Below are 14,943 nucleotides of genomic sequence, written 5' to 3' on the forward strand. Positions count from 1 at the left end.
GATTAAAATATTTAATTTTGCGATTAATCACATTGTTATAGCAAAGTTCAATAATGAATTAAAAAGTAGTGTATTGCGCACTTTTATTTTAAAAGTACTGCTATATGAACAAAAGGGCAATAACATTTGGTTTGTAAACACTTTAAACACATCAGGTGCTTTTTAACAGCAGTATTCTCTTTACACAGTAGTGATCATATTTCTTATATTACATCATTCATATATCATATGCATATTTTCCCTTAACTCACGAGATGCAGGTAGGATGTTTTATACTTAATGTGAATATAATTCATACTTTGTTACTTATTCTGAAAACCGGATGTTCGTCTGAAGAAACCGGACGATGTCTATTATAATATTTAAACTTTCAAAGTCCTTCGCTCGCTCCCGACCTGTGCCGTTTGAATGCGTTTACCGTGCATTTCAGCATATAGGTGCACTAAGATATAAGTGTCTGCTGAGTTGACCGCAGCCATGTCCAGTCTCCAGGGAGAGCAACAGCTGGTGCACGTTGTAACGCCGTGTATTCTAACCGGCTGCAGTTTGTATCCACTTCTCTGTAGCATCTGTTAGCTTGAATTGCTTTTGTTTATCTATACTTCCTCCACGGACTTTCAAAATAAAAAATGCGTTAACGCGCTATAAAATAATTGCGATAATAACGCCCTAACTTGCCCAGCACTAGTATGTGTGTGTGTGTGTATATATATATATATATATATATATATATATATATATATATATATATATATATATATATATATATATATATATATATATATTCAAAATCATATATATTTATTTATACATTAATACAAACAATATCTTTAGTTTATAATGATGCATAGGGCTGGATGCGTCTATGAAAGTGTTTTATTATTAAAGTTGCACTATAATAGGCTACAGTCCAAATCTTTGTATCTGATCCAGCCTAGACAAAATAAAATTGCGTTTGTAAATGAAAAAGTTTCTTGTAAAGAGTCCCTGACATTAATTATACGGGCCCCAGTGACTTCTGCATCATTGAGTCTGTTTCCAGCTTGAGTTTTGAGCAGTTTATATGGAGCACTTGTAGCTCCGCCCCCGCCCTCTGTTACGTCGTAGTCATAGAGAATGCGTCCCCCTCTCGTCCAATGAGAAGCGGCGCTGGGGCCATGTGTGTATTGTTTAAACTGCTCAAATCGGGGCTGAGTTCTCCAGACCGATAAAAACTTCCACCAAACAGAGTGATGGCGGCCTTCGTGTCTGTTAGCACAGCTGCCGGAGATGAGAGCACAGACACCGGGCTCAGTTTCGCCCCTCGGTCTCTCCACGATAACTACGACCCCGCTGCGGACCACGGGAGCTGGATGTCCGGAGACCGCCGCCGGTATCCCGAACTCGAAAGGGCCGAAGAGGACTCGCCGTCGGACCGCGAGTGTCAGCGCAGGGTCGACGAGGACCTGACATCCCCGAGCCCCGAAGAGATCGAGAGCCGCTTGGAGAGAACTCGCCGGGAGTTTTACAACCGCAGAAAAATCATCATAAAGAATCTACCCTCCGACGTCAGCAACCAGGTACGAGTCTAAAGTACATTAATGATTAAAGTAAGTTTTAATGATTGGATAATTGATTGACGGGGTCGTTTAGCTAACGTTAGCCTAGCTCCAATATGCTTTGCCATGCTACCTATGTTAGCCTGCTAGCTATTTCACTCGTTAGCTGTCTTTTTAAATTTGATTGATGCGACATTTTTGCTTTTATTAAAAATGCAATTAATTTAAACAGACGGTTAACTGGCAACCACTGAAGACAACTAGAGTAGTTTATAATTAGTTCAGTGTTGTTAGGATACTAACTGCCAGGTGGTAAGAAAACGTTAACTGTCAATTAATGGTCATCTGTGGCCTGTATGACCTGCCAGTCCGGCCTAAAAACTTTAATATTGATGATTTTTGTTAAATATTAAAGCTTACAAGCCGGTATGTCGGTGATTGTACTCCCTACTTAAAGGTAACAGGTGCACCGGGACGTTTTCTCCATCAGACAGTCTGTTTGTGTAAACCTTCGTTTTACCGACGACCAGTGATTTTACTCATGATGCCACATTTTTCTTTTTTTTTCTTTTTTTTTTTTTGGAACGTGCCTGACTCGTGGGGAGCGGTTGGCCTGCGGGCGGTACCATTGTTCACTGAGGGGAGGGAGGGCAGTGGGAGTTCGAGATGTCAGTTGCAGTCCAACAAAAGGTGGAAGGTGTGCAGACAAAAAACGTTTCGGAAAATGCTAGACAGCGTCGCCGTTTCGTTTGTGAATGGTCAAAAGCAGCGCAGAGCAATCTCTCCAACAACAATGAGTCGGTTATTAACCTCTCAACCCCTCACAGGTGCAACTTGTTGCCCAGTGGACATGAATGAGTTAATTATGCGATGACCAAAATATACAATTAAGCCGTCTACAATTATATGATGGCCAAGTCAGATGTTTTATGTGGATACCCTGATTAGCGTGCTGTAATAATTTAAATATCTGAATGTAATGATGCTTTTCTTTCTCTATATACAGGAGGTCCATGAGCTACTGGGCAACTATGACTTGAAGTACTGCTTTGTTGACAAATACAAGGGCACAGGTTGGTCTAACTGCTTGTCCACCATGTTAGACATCATGTGTCTAGTTTAAAGGAGTGAAAGATCTCACAGATCTATAAATAACTTTGGGTGACTGTATTTTGAGCGGTTCACTATTTGCTACAGCATGCCATTAGAAGTCTCAAAAGACAATTTGACAAAAATAACTGACATTAAAAGCTAAAATAGAAACGGCCGTGTAGTGGCAGGTACCGTAATAATGGGCCAGAAAATTGCAAGAGCCAGATGTTAACATGAGGATATGCCTGGTATCTACCGGACTGTTGTGGCATTTAGATGTGTTAGTCAGGTAAAACGCCTTTGATTAGTGTGACACATTGTAGTCTGTTCGGGGAAATGTTGCATTGACAGACAGCTGGTGTGTGTTCAAAGTTCAAAGTTTGCTTTATTGTCAATTCCACAATGTACTGAACATACAGGGGAGTTGAAAAGATGTTTCTCTCTAGTCCAACATATAAACATATAAAGTGAATGTGTGTGTGTGTTGACATTCTGCCGCCAGCGTTAACTTTTATCAGACCGGCTAAAAGAAAAATGGTGTCACTGCCACGTTTACCTTCCCGAGACCTGCTGTGCATGAGTTAAAAGAGGGTTTTAAATCAAATCCTTTGCATTTGATTGGTCCGCTAAAAATTGGGCGGGCTTAGAAGATAATTTGATACAAAAATCGATATATATATATATTTTTTGGTGAACTGTAGTAGGTACTCAATATGATTGGGATGTGATCTAAAAGAGTTTCCCCATCATGACTTTAACGCTGACTTATCAAATGTCACTGCCTCACTTCACACATATTGTGTTTATTGCCTCTCTTCCTCTGCGCCCCCCACCCCCCACCCACCCTCAGCCTTTGTGACACTGCTCAATGGAGAACAGGCGCAGTGTGCCATCAAAGACTTCCACCAGCATGTGCTGCGAGACCGCGAGATCTCCGTGCAGCTGCAGCCGACAGACGCCCTGCTGTGCATCGCCAACCTGCCCCGCGCTTTCACCCAGCAGCAGTTCGAGGAGGTGGTGCGTCCCTTCGGTAACCTGGAGCGCTGCTTCCTGGTGTACAGCGCCTCCACCGGCCACTCCAAGGGCTACGGCTTCGTGGAGTACATGAAGAAGGACTCTGCTGCCCGGGCCAAGTCGGAGCTGTTGGGAAAGCAGCTGGGCTCCCGCATGCTGTACGTCCACTGGACCGAGGTGGGCTCCCTCACGTATCCGCTCCTACACTCTAAATGCCTGTGTGTGGACCGCCTGCCCCCGAGCCTGCAGACCCCCCAAGATCTCCGCAACGCCCTGGCTGACACCCATACGCCCGTCTTCTGCCAGGTCAGATCCACCACATTACTGCGATTTCAGAAGGATGCATTTTACAGCAAGAATAATGAATAAAACACCGGTTTATACCAAAACCCCACCAGGTTTGTGGGGTTGATGGTTTGTGTGTATCTGGAAGTTGTAGGATCACCTCTGAAGGGTTGAATCATGTTTCATCTTTCTGAACCGTTTCACCTCTACCCCGGTCTTTCCTGTGGCCACTCAAAGTTTCTATAGCGATGAGCATTGCTGGTTTCCATGGTGATGACCACCTGACTCCACCAGGTGGTGTCATTCAGAAGGCTTTTCTGGAACCAGAGGGGGGGGGGGGGGGGTCCTCTTTAGCACAGCGCGTAGTGCTTTTTCTGCTGGTTCCAGGGTTTTTAGGATTGTAGTGACGATTTAGAGTCACGTGATGATTTAAGGAACCACCTCTAGTGTTCACTAGATGGTCTGGTTATGAGCTAATAAAACCTGAAGCTATTAAATCATGAGATCACATGTAGCGACTGAAAAGGAAATTCAACATGTAATGAATTGTATTTGTTATAAATTGTAAAGATTCAACAGATGGTTATGTTATCTGGATTTCCTCTGAAAGGAAATAAAACAGTAAACGGTCTTAAATGTGAAGCTGCTATATGAGAACCCGTCAATGCTAGAACATAGCTTCGTGATCACTATATTATAAATGAACAAGAAGTCTGAGCAGAGATTTGAGTACATTTCAGGTGTGTTAGGGAATAATTCCAACATTAATGTGCATTTAGATAGTCAACAAAAGGTCTCGTTAGTTGATTAGTCTTTTTGTGCTTTTTCAAGCCCAATGACATTTTTCCAAAAACTTATGCTCACGTCTATGGTAAACATAGACGTGATCATAAAATCTTGCTTTTGTGTTACTCTTTGTAGAGAAACTCAGTTTTACAGATCAGTTTTACAGATTTTAAATCAATTGATCAATGGACAAAAGTGTTCGTCGGCTGGTAACGCAGCCTCATTACGTGCGGGCCTGCAGCCGGGCAGAGAGGCAGATACAGCAGCCAAACTGAGCGTCTCGATCACAGCTTTGAGTATTCGCTGTTGATTACTACTGGAGCTCCGGAGCCAAAGAAAATGTATTGGGGACAGTCCTTGTATTTAGTAGCAGAACCTTGGCTAACTGCATGTCCGGTTTTTATTATTCCTCTCCACAGTTGGCTCAGGGACAAGATGCGAGTTTCCGGCGGTTTACCGTGTTGGAGTTTGCCTCCGCTGAGATGGCCGAGGACGCTCAGCGACTCGCGGACGGCAGGCTGCTGGGCGGGACGCACATCAGGGTGTCCTTCTGTGCCCCCGGCCCTCCTGGAAGAAGCATGTTGGCTGCTCTGATTGCTGCCCAAACCATGGTATGCACATCGGAAAGATTTCCTGCATCCACATGTCCGTAGCGGCTGTTGAGTTAGCCGGTAGCTCTTGTGCCGATTGCCTGACTTGTGTCCTCTCCCTTCAAGGCTGTGAACAGGGGTAAAGGTCTGCTCCCCGACCCGACAGCCATGCAGATTCTCACAGGCCTCAACAACCCTGCCACCCTCAAGATGCTGCTCAACCCGCTGTCACAGGGACCCAAACAAGGTGAGGAGTCCTCACTAGCTCTTAATGAATGCCTCCGTTGTAGGGTTAGTTCTGGCGCTGTGGGTCCTGATGTCCCCTTTTGTGTGCAGGCCTCCTCGGGGCAGCCCCTACGATGCCCCTGCTGGCCAACCCCGCCCTCTCCGCCGCCCTGCTGCAGCTGCTCCTTCAGAACCAGGCCAAGGCCCAGCAGGTACTGCTGCCTTTCTGCCCCCTCTCTCTCTGAGACATGTGCCTCCTTTGCTGCCCTGCCTGTTTTCATCCATCCTCTCGTGTTCATCTGTCCTTTTTTTCCCTCCACTCTCCTTTACCATCAGCAAGCCTTTCTGGGAAATCATCTTCTGTGGGCTCAGGTGCTGCACAATAAAGAAAACCCTCTAGTGCCTTGTGTGAGTGATGGTGGTGTGTGTCTATCGCTGTGTGGGGTGCTGGTTAAGACTTTAGGGGTCTTTTTGTGATAGAAAACGCAACGCCTGGGTGGGTAAGCTCTGGCTAGGAAACGTGCTTCTGTGTGGGCTGTACTTTTGAGTGGTGCTGAGTGATGTAGTAGGTGTGCTCCATTGTGCACAGAACAGTGTAAATACCCACTCTGTAAGGACATAATTTCATACGTGGTGAGTAATCCTCTGTGCTGACTAAGCGTGCCGGTGTAGTGCAGCCGTTTCTGTAGCAGCCAGGCAGTGTGACCCTCTAGTGACACTGAACTCGGCTCTCTCCTTTGGCCAGCAGGCAGGACTCATCGGGGAGAATCCTCTGGCTGTCCAGCAGGGAGTCCATCTGCTCGGAGACCTGCCCCAAGGTTTGCCATCCGCCGACTCCAGCCGCTCCTCGAGCCACAGACTGCATGTTTTTGCTTTGCCTATGATGCTGAACATCTGTGTTAATCCCGGTTTCTCCTCTTTACGTTGGTCAATATATTTTGGTCACGGTGCTAGATGAGTCTTAATGTTATGTGGCATTCCATACCGCTTAAATATTTATATGAACTTGATTCGGTTGCATCTGTAAGTTAAAGGAACTTTGCTGATTTACTGCAAATCTGACTCACTGATGTTATGTGAACAAGAGGTGAAACATCGGTTTGTAATTTGCAATCAGGCCTCTATCTATTTCCTCTAGGTGGTGTAGTCCCGGGTCTTGATCCCCTGGCCCCACGAAAGCCAATGCAACTTGGCAGAGCGCTGAGGGAGCAGGAGTCTCCCACAGCGATGTGCACCTTCCCCCTGACTTCCTCTCCTGCTCTGCAGGGCCTCTCCATGCCCCTGATGGGTGGCATGATGGGGGCAGATGGCCTCACAGCGCAGGGGGTGAGGGCCCTGAGTCATTTCCGTAATGTTTTCTACCAGAGTGTAAATGGTAAGTGACTCATCTTTCCCCCTCCTGTCAGGTGTCCATACTGGGAGATCCTCCCAAAGATGGGAACCATCCTCAGAATGCCTTCCTCGGTGTCGACAATGTTTTCCCCTCAGGTGAGGTGCTTTTTTTTCTTTTTTGCACGTTGGGGTTCTGATTTTCTGACTTGGCAATCTGTTGTTTGCTGCATCAGATCGGGTTAATACATTTCAGCATATCTGCGCTACTACAGGAGGAAGCTGCAGACCTCACCCCTACAGGAAGAGGCCCACACTAAGTAATGTGTCCAACCAGCACATGCACCAGAGCATTCAGCCCAACTACAACCTGCGCTACCAGGATTCCTACAGCCCAGAATATCCTCCTCTACACCAGGTAACGCCACAATTCTGCTGCTGTGTATATGTGTGTGTAACCTGACGAGCTGCTGCGTCTCGAGATGAATCTGCAGTGTAGTGAGTGGCTGCTCATTCAGGAGCCTATGTGATCTGGTGTTTCTCCTCAGGATCCTCTGGCCCACTTGTATGAGCAGCAGGAGAACCTTGGTGCTGAATCCCTGGCAGGATTCGGTCAGCAGGTAGTGTGGGAATACATATATTTTTTAATGTTATTAGATCACACTTGTGCTGCTCTATAGTTACACAGTTTGTCTCTGCAGCTCTCTCGTCAGCCCGACTACAGTGAGCGTTTCCCCAGCTACAGTTACCCTCCCAGTGAACCCATGTCCTCCTACTTCAGCTCAGAGCCCGAGGCCTCCGGTAACGGTGGCCTCGCTACCACCCATCTCAACCGGGTAAGCCTAAAGCCTTGGACTCCATTTCTTTTTAAAATGACCTGGTTTGGTTTCAAACTATAATTGTTAGATTGGGTTCCAAGGAAAGGCCTCTGTTCAATAATTAATGTTGTGCTTCAGTAGAAGAAGTGTAGGTTACTGAGGGTTGTTTGTCCGTCCTCAGGCTGTGGGAATGCCTCCTGTGAGCCACATCCCCAACTACCCACCTGGGCTGGGGAATGCTGCAAAGGTAATTTAAACACTTTCATGTCTCTGCCCTTTTTTATTGTTTGTCTTAATTTTTGTATCCATTTTTCGACCAAGCTGCTCTTTATTGATTTTATAAATCTTCTTTTAGACTCCCATCGGTAGCCACAAGCGTTTGTACAACCGGCTGATCCCGTCCCCAGAGCCGAGCCCCGAGGGCGGCTACGTGGGCCAGCACTCCCAGGGCCTCGGGGGTCACTACGCGGACTCCTACCTAAAGCGAAAGCGTATATTCTAACTGCAGCCGGATGAGTAGCCTTCCAACCGCCATGACACAATGGTATCTCCTCTGGTCGCTTCCAATAAACTGCATGGCGTGGTGGTCCTTGGATTGGTCTCCTGTGTACTCCTGGTAGTGACCCCTGGGGGGTGCCGGGGAGCGCAGCCTGTTGCTATCTGGACAGTTGTCACTCCATTGGAATTCTTGGTGGCTGTATTTTCTTTCTGTCGTGTGTGTGTGTATATATGATTTTAGTGTGTAAATGAAGTTTTAACTTTTTTTAACTTTTTTTTTTTAATTTGCCCTTTTTATTTTCCTGTTGAAAAACTTGTACAGTGAGAAAAAAATGGTTAATAAGCAAATGAAGTATTTCCTCTTAAGCCTTTTCTTTTTATTCCTGTGTTGAGTGATGTATCAGCAGAGGTACGGATAGTTTGGCCAGTTTTCAACGGCAGCCATAGGCTGCTTTTATAATGTTTGACGTCCCACTAAAGTGATGCTGTCTTCAGGCATAGTGTTAAAAACAAGCTTTACTTTAAAGGCTCTACTTTTTTTAAATAGCCTCCTAATTCATGTAAAAAGTTTCGGTAGTTTGTGTAATGAGATGGTGTTTTTGTGTCCCCCCCCCCCCCCCCCCCCTTTACACAGGGTTGTTAATTTAGCTGTATGGCCTCTCCTCATTGCTTAACATGCAGCTTTCCATCCACCAATGACGGCTGTATGTCCCTGGCTGTGTATCATGACGCTTTCTACCACTCTTACCTTTTCCACGTCGTTTGTCTTTTGATCCACACCCTCCATCTTGTTCGCGGAGGCGGTTCTTCTACACTGGTTGTTAAGTGATGCACTTGGAGGTCACGATCCTAATCTGTTCTCACCTCTTTGTAAAATGCCTCCTCTCACTCGGATGTTCAGGAGTTGACTATTTTCTGTGTTTACATGAGTTCTGTTTGCGAAGTTTAAATTTTTGAATGTCTTGAGGTCCAAACACCTCACCCGAATGGTGGGGTGGGGTGGTGGGCATGTGCCAGCTCTGGAGTCTGGGGAAGTACTAGTGGCAGATGATTAGTCGGTGACATTTTTCTTATTATCTGGTTGACCGTTTGATTGTGAAAACCCATTACCTCTGACGTCTGCTAGGAAATGCAGCTACACTTGAGCCGTGACAGTGTTCTCTGTGAACTCATCCTGCCCTGTGTTGGCTTCCATCTACATTTACCGTTCCTGTGTTATTTGCCGTGTAAATGGTTGAGCTTGATCATTTTTCCTGAGTCCAACCCGTTTTTGTTTTCTTTAATCATACCTGCCTCTGGTCTGGTGTTTTGAATGGATTTGCCGCTCCTCGTGTTTTTGCCTGTATGTTTGGACAACTGATGTGTCGCCACAGCCGACGGCTCGTGTTGTGTACGGACCAAGAGATGCAGCCGTGCTGTATGATGATCATTCATTGTGAACTTCCATCTTCTCCTCTGTACCGCCATGGTTGTCTCTGTACGTGCGAGTGTGTGACGTGAGCAAGTAAATGTTATTTAAACTCATGTTGTGAACTCATCATTTACAAAAACAATCTTAAGACGTCTGCATCTTTAGAGTTAACTTTGTGTGGCATGCTCTTGTATTTGGTTGATTACATTATTTGCTGTTAAAGCACATCTATTTTAAAAGTCTTAATTTAGGACCAAAGTAATTTCAGACCTGAGTTCAGTGACTCTTAACAGATTTGCATGACATTTATTTATTTTTTTTGGGCACATTAAGGCCACCGTAGTTCACTGACATGCTTAGGGTGAGAGGAGGGTTGTTCAGTTGGTTGCAGCCTCACCGGTAGATGTCACTAAATCCGACGCTGTCCCTTTAAATTATTGCGATCGTTTCAAAGAGGAACTATTTAACGCTTTCATAGTGTAACATTTTGATCAATGGTAAAAAGGCTTGGGGTTGTCATCTTTCAGCAACAAAAGTATAAATCAAAACTTTGCTGCTTGCATGAAAGTAACATATTTGAGTGATAGAACATTCAATTTGTAATTCACTAAATATTCTACGTACTGTTTAATGTGCTTTTAGCCCGATTATGGAAGCAATGAACCCGAACTGATAGGGGTGTAACGATACGCGTATTCGTATTGGACCGCTCGGTACGAGGCTCAGGGTTCGGTAAGCATGACGAACCGAATAAGTTTGAATTTTAAAAAAGAATTTAAAAAACTTTTTTTGTTTAAACCTTATTTAACCAGGTAGTCCCATTGAGATTAAAAATCTCTTTTGCAAGATGTAAGTAACAATACTACATAACATTAAGGAGCAGTTTTTGCTTTTTATGCTTATGTGTTGCTAAGAAGACACTCCAGAAGATGAGTCACTCAGGTATAGTTCCATCATTGTTCAAAGTCAAAGAATAACTTCATGATGTTAGTTGTAATGAATAAATACATTTTAAAATCATGTACATTTCTCTGGCATTTAGTTTTCCACTGTACCGAACTGTGGCGCCACTGTATCGTACCGAACCGTGAATTTTGTGAACCGTTACACCCCTACGAACTGACTACATGCACAACCAGCTGATGTTTTGCTTTATTGGACGAGCGACCGAACTTAAAACGAATGAGTCTTCTGCACACGTGCAGACGGGGTGAGGAATACGTGCAGCAAGATCTCTTTTGTTGCCCAAAATGGAGCCTTATTACTTAAAATGACAGTTAGTGTTCCACGATGTACATGATGCCTAATAATAGCTGGATAACCTTTGACCCTTGCTGTGTACTCCAGCTACATCATGTTATCGGTTGGCTCTATCAGAGCAGTGCTGCGGTGAATGTTAAACACGTTATTGCTGAGAGGATGAATTGTGCTCCCTGAATGAATAATTTAACAAACGGTCAGTCGGTTATCATCTCTAAAGGCTGATTTTAACAGGCAGCTGAAGAAAAGCAAACAGTGAGTGATGTGTCAAGCTGTAATACATGACGGAGAATGACTTTCAGATTTAATTAAAACTTCTTTGAGACCTTCTGTTGAGGTATAATGTCTGATTGAGCTCCATCAGACTGAGGTGCTGGGGGGCAAGAGGCGGTGAAGAGAGCTCCTCTTCCTCTCAGCCGCCATCAGGATGAAAGGTTTTGATCAGCTGTTCTTGTGCACCCGCTGACCCTCGAGCTGATGGAGCGCCCCCCTGATGGGCAAAAACATGACTGCAGTTCATTGGTCATAAAACTCCCCTTTCTCAACGTGGGTATTGTGTCTGGCGTTTTTCTTTGTGCTTGGTTCTGTGGAGTCACTTAAAAGCTATGAATCTAACGGAATATCTCATCAATCTGTAACGGACGATGGAAATAAGAACACTGAAGAAATGATGGGGTTGTTGTTTAGACCTGCCATATTAATGTTTTTGTGGGGTTTTTTTTACCAGTCGCTGGGGTTATTTCTGTAATATTTGTCTGCAATGCTTCAGGCACCCTTGAATTATGTTCTCACACCTGCAGCCAGGCTACCCAGAGTTCTCAGAGGGATCCACCGCGGCTTGGTGGACGCTGTGTCAGACACATTTAGATTTCTGCCTTTCATATTTCCACCCACACAGTCACCCTGCACAGTTGCTGGTGAATGCTGCTGAAACCTGCGATCCTCCCGAATGCAGCTCTGAAGGAGGAAGAGCTCTGAAGGCAGATCACTGCAGCCTCATTTATCAGCTATTACAAACACACGAATGAAGGGAGAGTTATGGATTACTGTGTGTGTGTGTGTGTGCTGAAAGGGAAACACTCCCTCTCCTGTTATTGCCCCGTGTGTGTTGAGTAGAAACGGGTGTATTCAAATATACAGATTCACTGTAATCTACATGTAAAACACACACTAAATTCACATGTGCCGTGATTTATTGCGGTTGTATTTCAGTGTACGAGCAACAAAGAGTAACCGAAAGAGGGTATGTCACAAGAGCTGTTTATAGCAGGATTAGTCATAGAAAACAGCCCACTCCCCCCGGTGACAAACAGCCTATAAAACAGTCGAACGTCCAGGAGAAATCTGCAAGTCTGAGGAGACGGTGAGGTGCTCCTGTTTATACACCCAGACAAGATTATATTATAGCAGGGATTTCAATTCCAGGCCAGAACACGAACCCTCATCCCCCTGAAACTAGCTTGGCTATTGTTACGCTCTTCTTTTTCATCTTTTCCAGTCGATCCTCTGTGTAATTGTATATCCGAGTGACACAGGCAGTACAAGATAACCACTTCTGGTTATTATGGGGAAATAAAAGCTACGTTTCCCATCCACAGTGTTGTTCTGATGCACTGAAACAACACACCTGAAGAGGGGAAACATCTGGATCAGACATTGACATCAGCAGTAAAATGAACCTGGTTTAAACGATCAGGCTAACTAACACTATCACGAGAGTTTATTCAAAGCAAAGCACCAGGGAGGTAATGTAGAATCCTGAAATCTACCTCGTCGTCCTGAATCAGGTCTTCTGTCCTCAACATTAGTAGCCTTCACTTTTATCTCGAAGTGCAGCATCTATTCTTTATCTCTGATTCGTGTTTTCTCTATTTATATCTCTGTTTGATCTAAGAAAGTTAGGTTTTTTTGTGGAAATCTTTGTATATTGCTTAAAGCATCTCTGATGTGAATGTGAGAACTGACCAACAGCAAAGCTTATTTTTAGACTGTCTTATTTCAAAAACAGCATGTCTTTTAAGGAACAATGTACAAGAACATGCCATTGCTCCAAAATCACAATCAGAATCGCTCTTATTGGCCAAGTGTGTGTGCAAGGAATTTCCTTTTGTCTCTCTGTCCACTAAAGCTGGACCGATGGAGGTAAACACGTCTCTAGAGAGACTTTCACGCCGTTACGTTAGGCCGCCGTGATCAGAGCGGTATTCAGTAGGTTGCAATCTACAACCTCACCACTAGATGTCACTGTATCCGACACACTGTCCCTTTAAATGGTCAATGTGATCAATTGAATGTTCAACACTTGAATAATGTAAAGGTACTGTCATTAGCAATAGTAAAAGCATGTGTGGTTAAAAGCAAAGAACACACAGTAGCATACAAACTAACTTCATCAACCATAGTTAGATCTGAACAGAAAACAGGAGGCTAATGAGTAACCTGCAGGCTACTGTTAGCTGTTAGCATTATGTAGCTTACAGTTCATGGTTTGTGTTGCGCTAACGTTAGCGCTCATTCGGTGGCTGCCTAGCAACAATACAAAAAAAAGATGCAGCAAACCGCAAAAGGGAAGTGACTCTCAGAGCGCCGTCTCCTCTCTGAACTGTCTCTGACTTTAAGACCGTCACGACTGACGAGCTGAACACATCTGCTAGCCTAGTCAAGCCTTTCAAACAGCGAACAGTGACTCGGGCCGTCACAGCAGCGTGCACTGCATCCTAACGAGCTCACTGGAGGATCTTTTCACGTCATTGTCCCTGGTAGGCCATCAGTATACCTCACACCAGGAGGTGCATTGCAGATGCACTCAAGGAGCAAAAGAGCAACCTTGCGGCCATTCTGACACTTGATTCTTATTTCCAGTTGTCGTTATAGCTCCACATCATTAGAAGTTTTTAGAAGCTCTGAAATCTAGTTATGAAGTCGTTTGAGGTCTCACTGGTCCTCAGCTGGTCCCTGGAGTGGAACCTCGCCTCCCTGTTGCAACATTTCCCATCTAACTCCTCCTCTGCCCTCGACTGAACAGACATGTCGGCAAAGCATTCAATTGGTTTGGAGGCCAAACAAGAACATACTTGAAAAAGTGAAAATGAGGTGAAAAGTGGTGGCTCGCTCTCGCTGCTTGTGAGGAACTCGTCCCAGGATCTCTTCTGAATGTGTTGTTGGATGTGAGGAGGGTTTGTGCAGCTCTGGTTTACACTCATGAACACACAGCGTGGACAAGAGGGCAGTCCCCCCCCCCCCCCCCCCCCCCACTGCACCGCCACAGGAAAAGACAATCTAAAGCTATTCCAGGAATCCTTTTTAACATAAATGGCCTGAAACGCTGTTACATACTGCTGCAAGTGTCTCTCTCTCTCTCTCTCTCTCTCTCTCTCTCTCTCTCTCTCTCACACTATTATCACTCTCCATCCACTTTTCACTGTCCTACATACGTGTGCAGACACGCACACGTGCCACATATAGCTGCCAGACTATTGCTCACTGTCTGAACAAGACGTGGGGATTCATATTTCATGGCCCTTCACTGGCAGAAAGTGGATCCATTTCCCAGCATTCCCTGGTGCGCGATGTGCCAGAGGCCAGACAGGCGGCTGATGGTCTGCTTGATGGGCAGAGCTGGATGCCTTCTGTGATTGGCTGTAAGCCGGAGAAAATGTTCACAAATTCAGTTTAGTCACTGTATAAAATTGGCTGTTGTGATCTCTGATCGGTGAATAATTCTTGCAGAAATGTCCAATTGTGAAAAGTATTTGATATCAAATAACAGCCTGGAATTTTCTATGATGTTCCTCGAGGTCTTGTTGTCTTAATGTGGTATTTTCGGGGAATATTTTCGGGGAATTTTTGATCAATTCCTAAGAAGAATGGTTACATTTTGCACCAAATCTCACAACTTGACACACAGTTCTGAACTCAACAGGTTCAAAAGTTTCTCGATGATGTCCACCACTATGTGGAATCTACTGTTGACCTGTTATCTTAATGATCCCCTGTCCCCCACTAACAAAGACTCTGGTAAAGAGGGGTGGAGTAGAAGAGGTTAAAATCAACATGGCGGCAACGCATCACACACACTACATTTCCGTGGCCTGCTC

The 14,943-nt window shown here is 44.9% G+C and overlaps 1 protein-coding gene across 3 annotated transcripts; it reads left to right on the plus strand.

The window, feature by feature from the left end:
- Nucleotides 1-1,232: 1,232 nt before the first annotated feature.
- raver1 (ribonucleoprotein, PTB-binding 1) lies at nucleotides 1,233-9,665 on the plus strand (the record flags this gene model as incomplete). Of its 3 annotated transcripts, XM_079281028.1 has the most annotated exons (15): nucleotides 1,233-1,559; nucleotides 2,545-2,611; nucleotides 3,481-3,950; nucleotides 5,135-5,326; nucleotides 5,432-5,552; nucleotides 5,642-5,742; nucleotides 5,867-5,938; nucleotides 6,279-6,348; nucleotides 6,669-6,856; nucleotides 6,937-7,018; nucleotides 7,135-7,277; nucleotides 7,408-7,479; nucleotides 7,561-7,695; nucleotides 7,859-7,924; nucleotides 8,033-9,665. In XM_079281028.1, 15 exons carry the CDS (start codon nucleotides 1,233-1,235, stop codon nucleotides 8,177-8,179), a joined length of 2,253 nt encoding a protein of 750 aa, XP_079137154.1. In that variant the 3' UTR covers nucleotides 8,180-9,665. The 3 variants fall into 3 exon arrangements, with proteins under 3 accessions (XP_079137154.1, XP_079137155.1, XP_079137156.1); XM_079281029.1 differs by lacking the exon at nucleotides 5,867-5,938 and having other exon boundaries at nucleotides 6,276-6,348; XM_079281030.1 differs by lacking the exon at nucleotides 5,867-5,938.
- Nucleotides 9,666-14,943: the final 5,278 nt, after the last annotated feature.

The sequence above is a fragment of the Melanostigma gelatinosum genome, assembly GCF_949748355.1.
Source record: "Melanostigma gelatinosum genome assembly, chromosome: 13".
Classification (NCBI taxonomy): Eukaryota; Metazoa; Chordata; class Actinopteri; order Perciformes; family Zoarcidae; genus Melanostigma; species Melanostigma gelatinosum.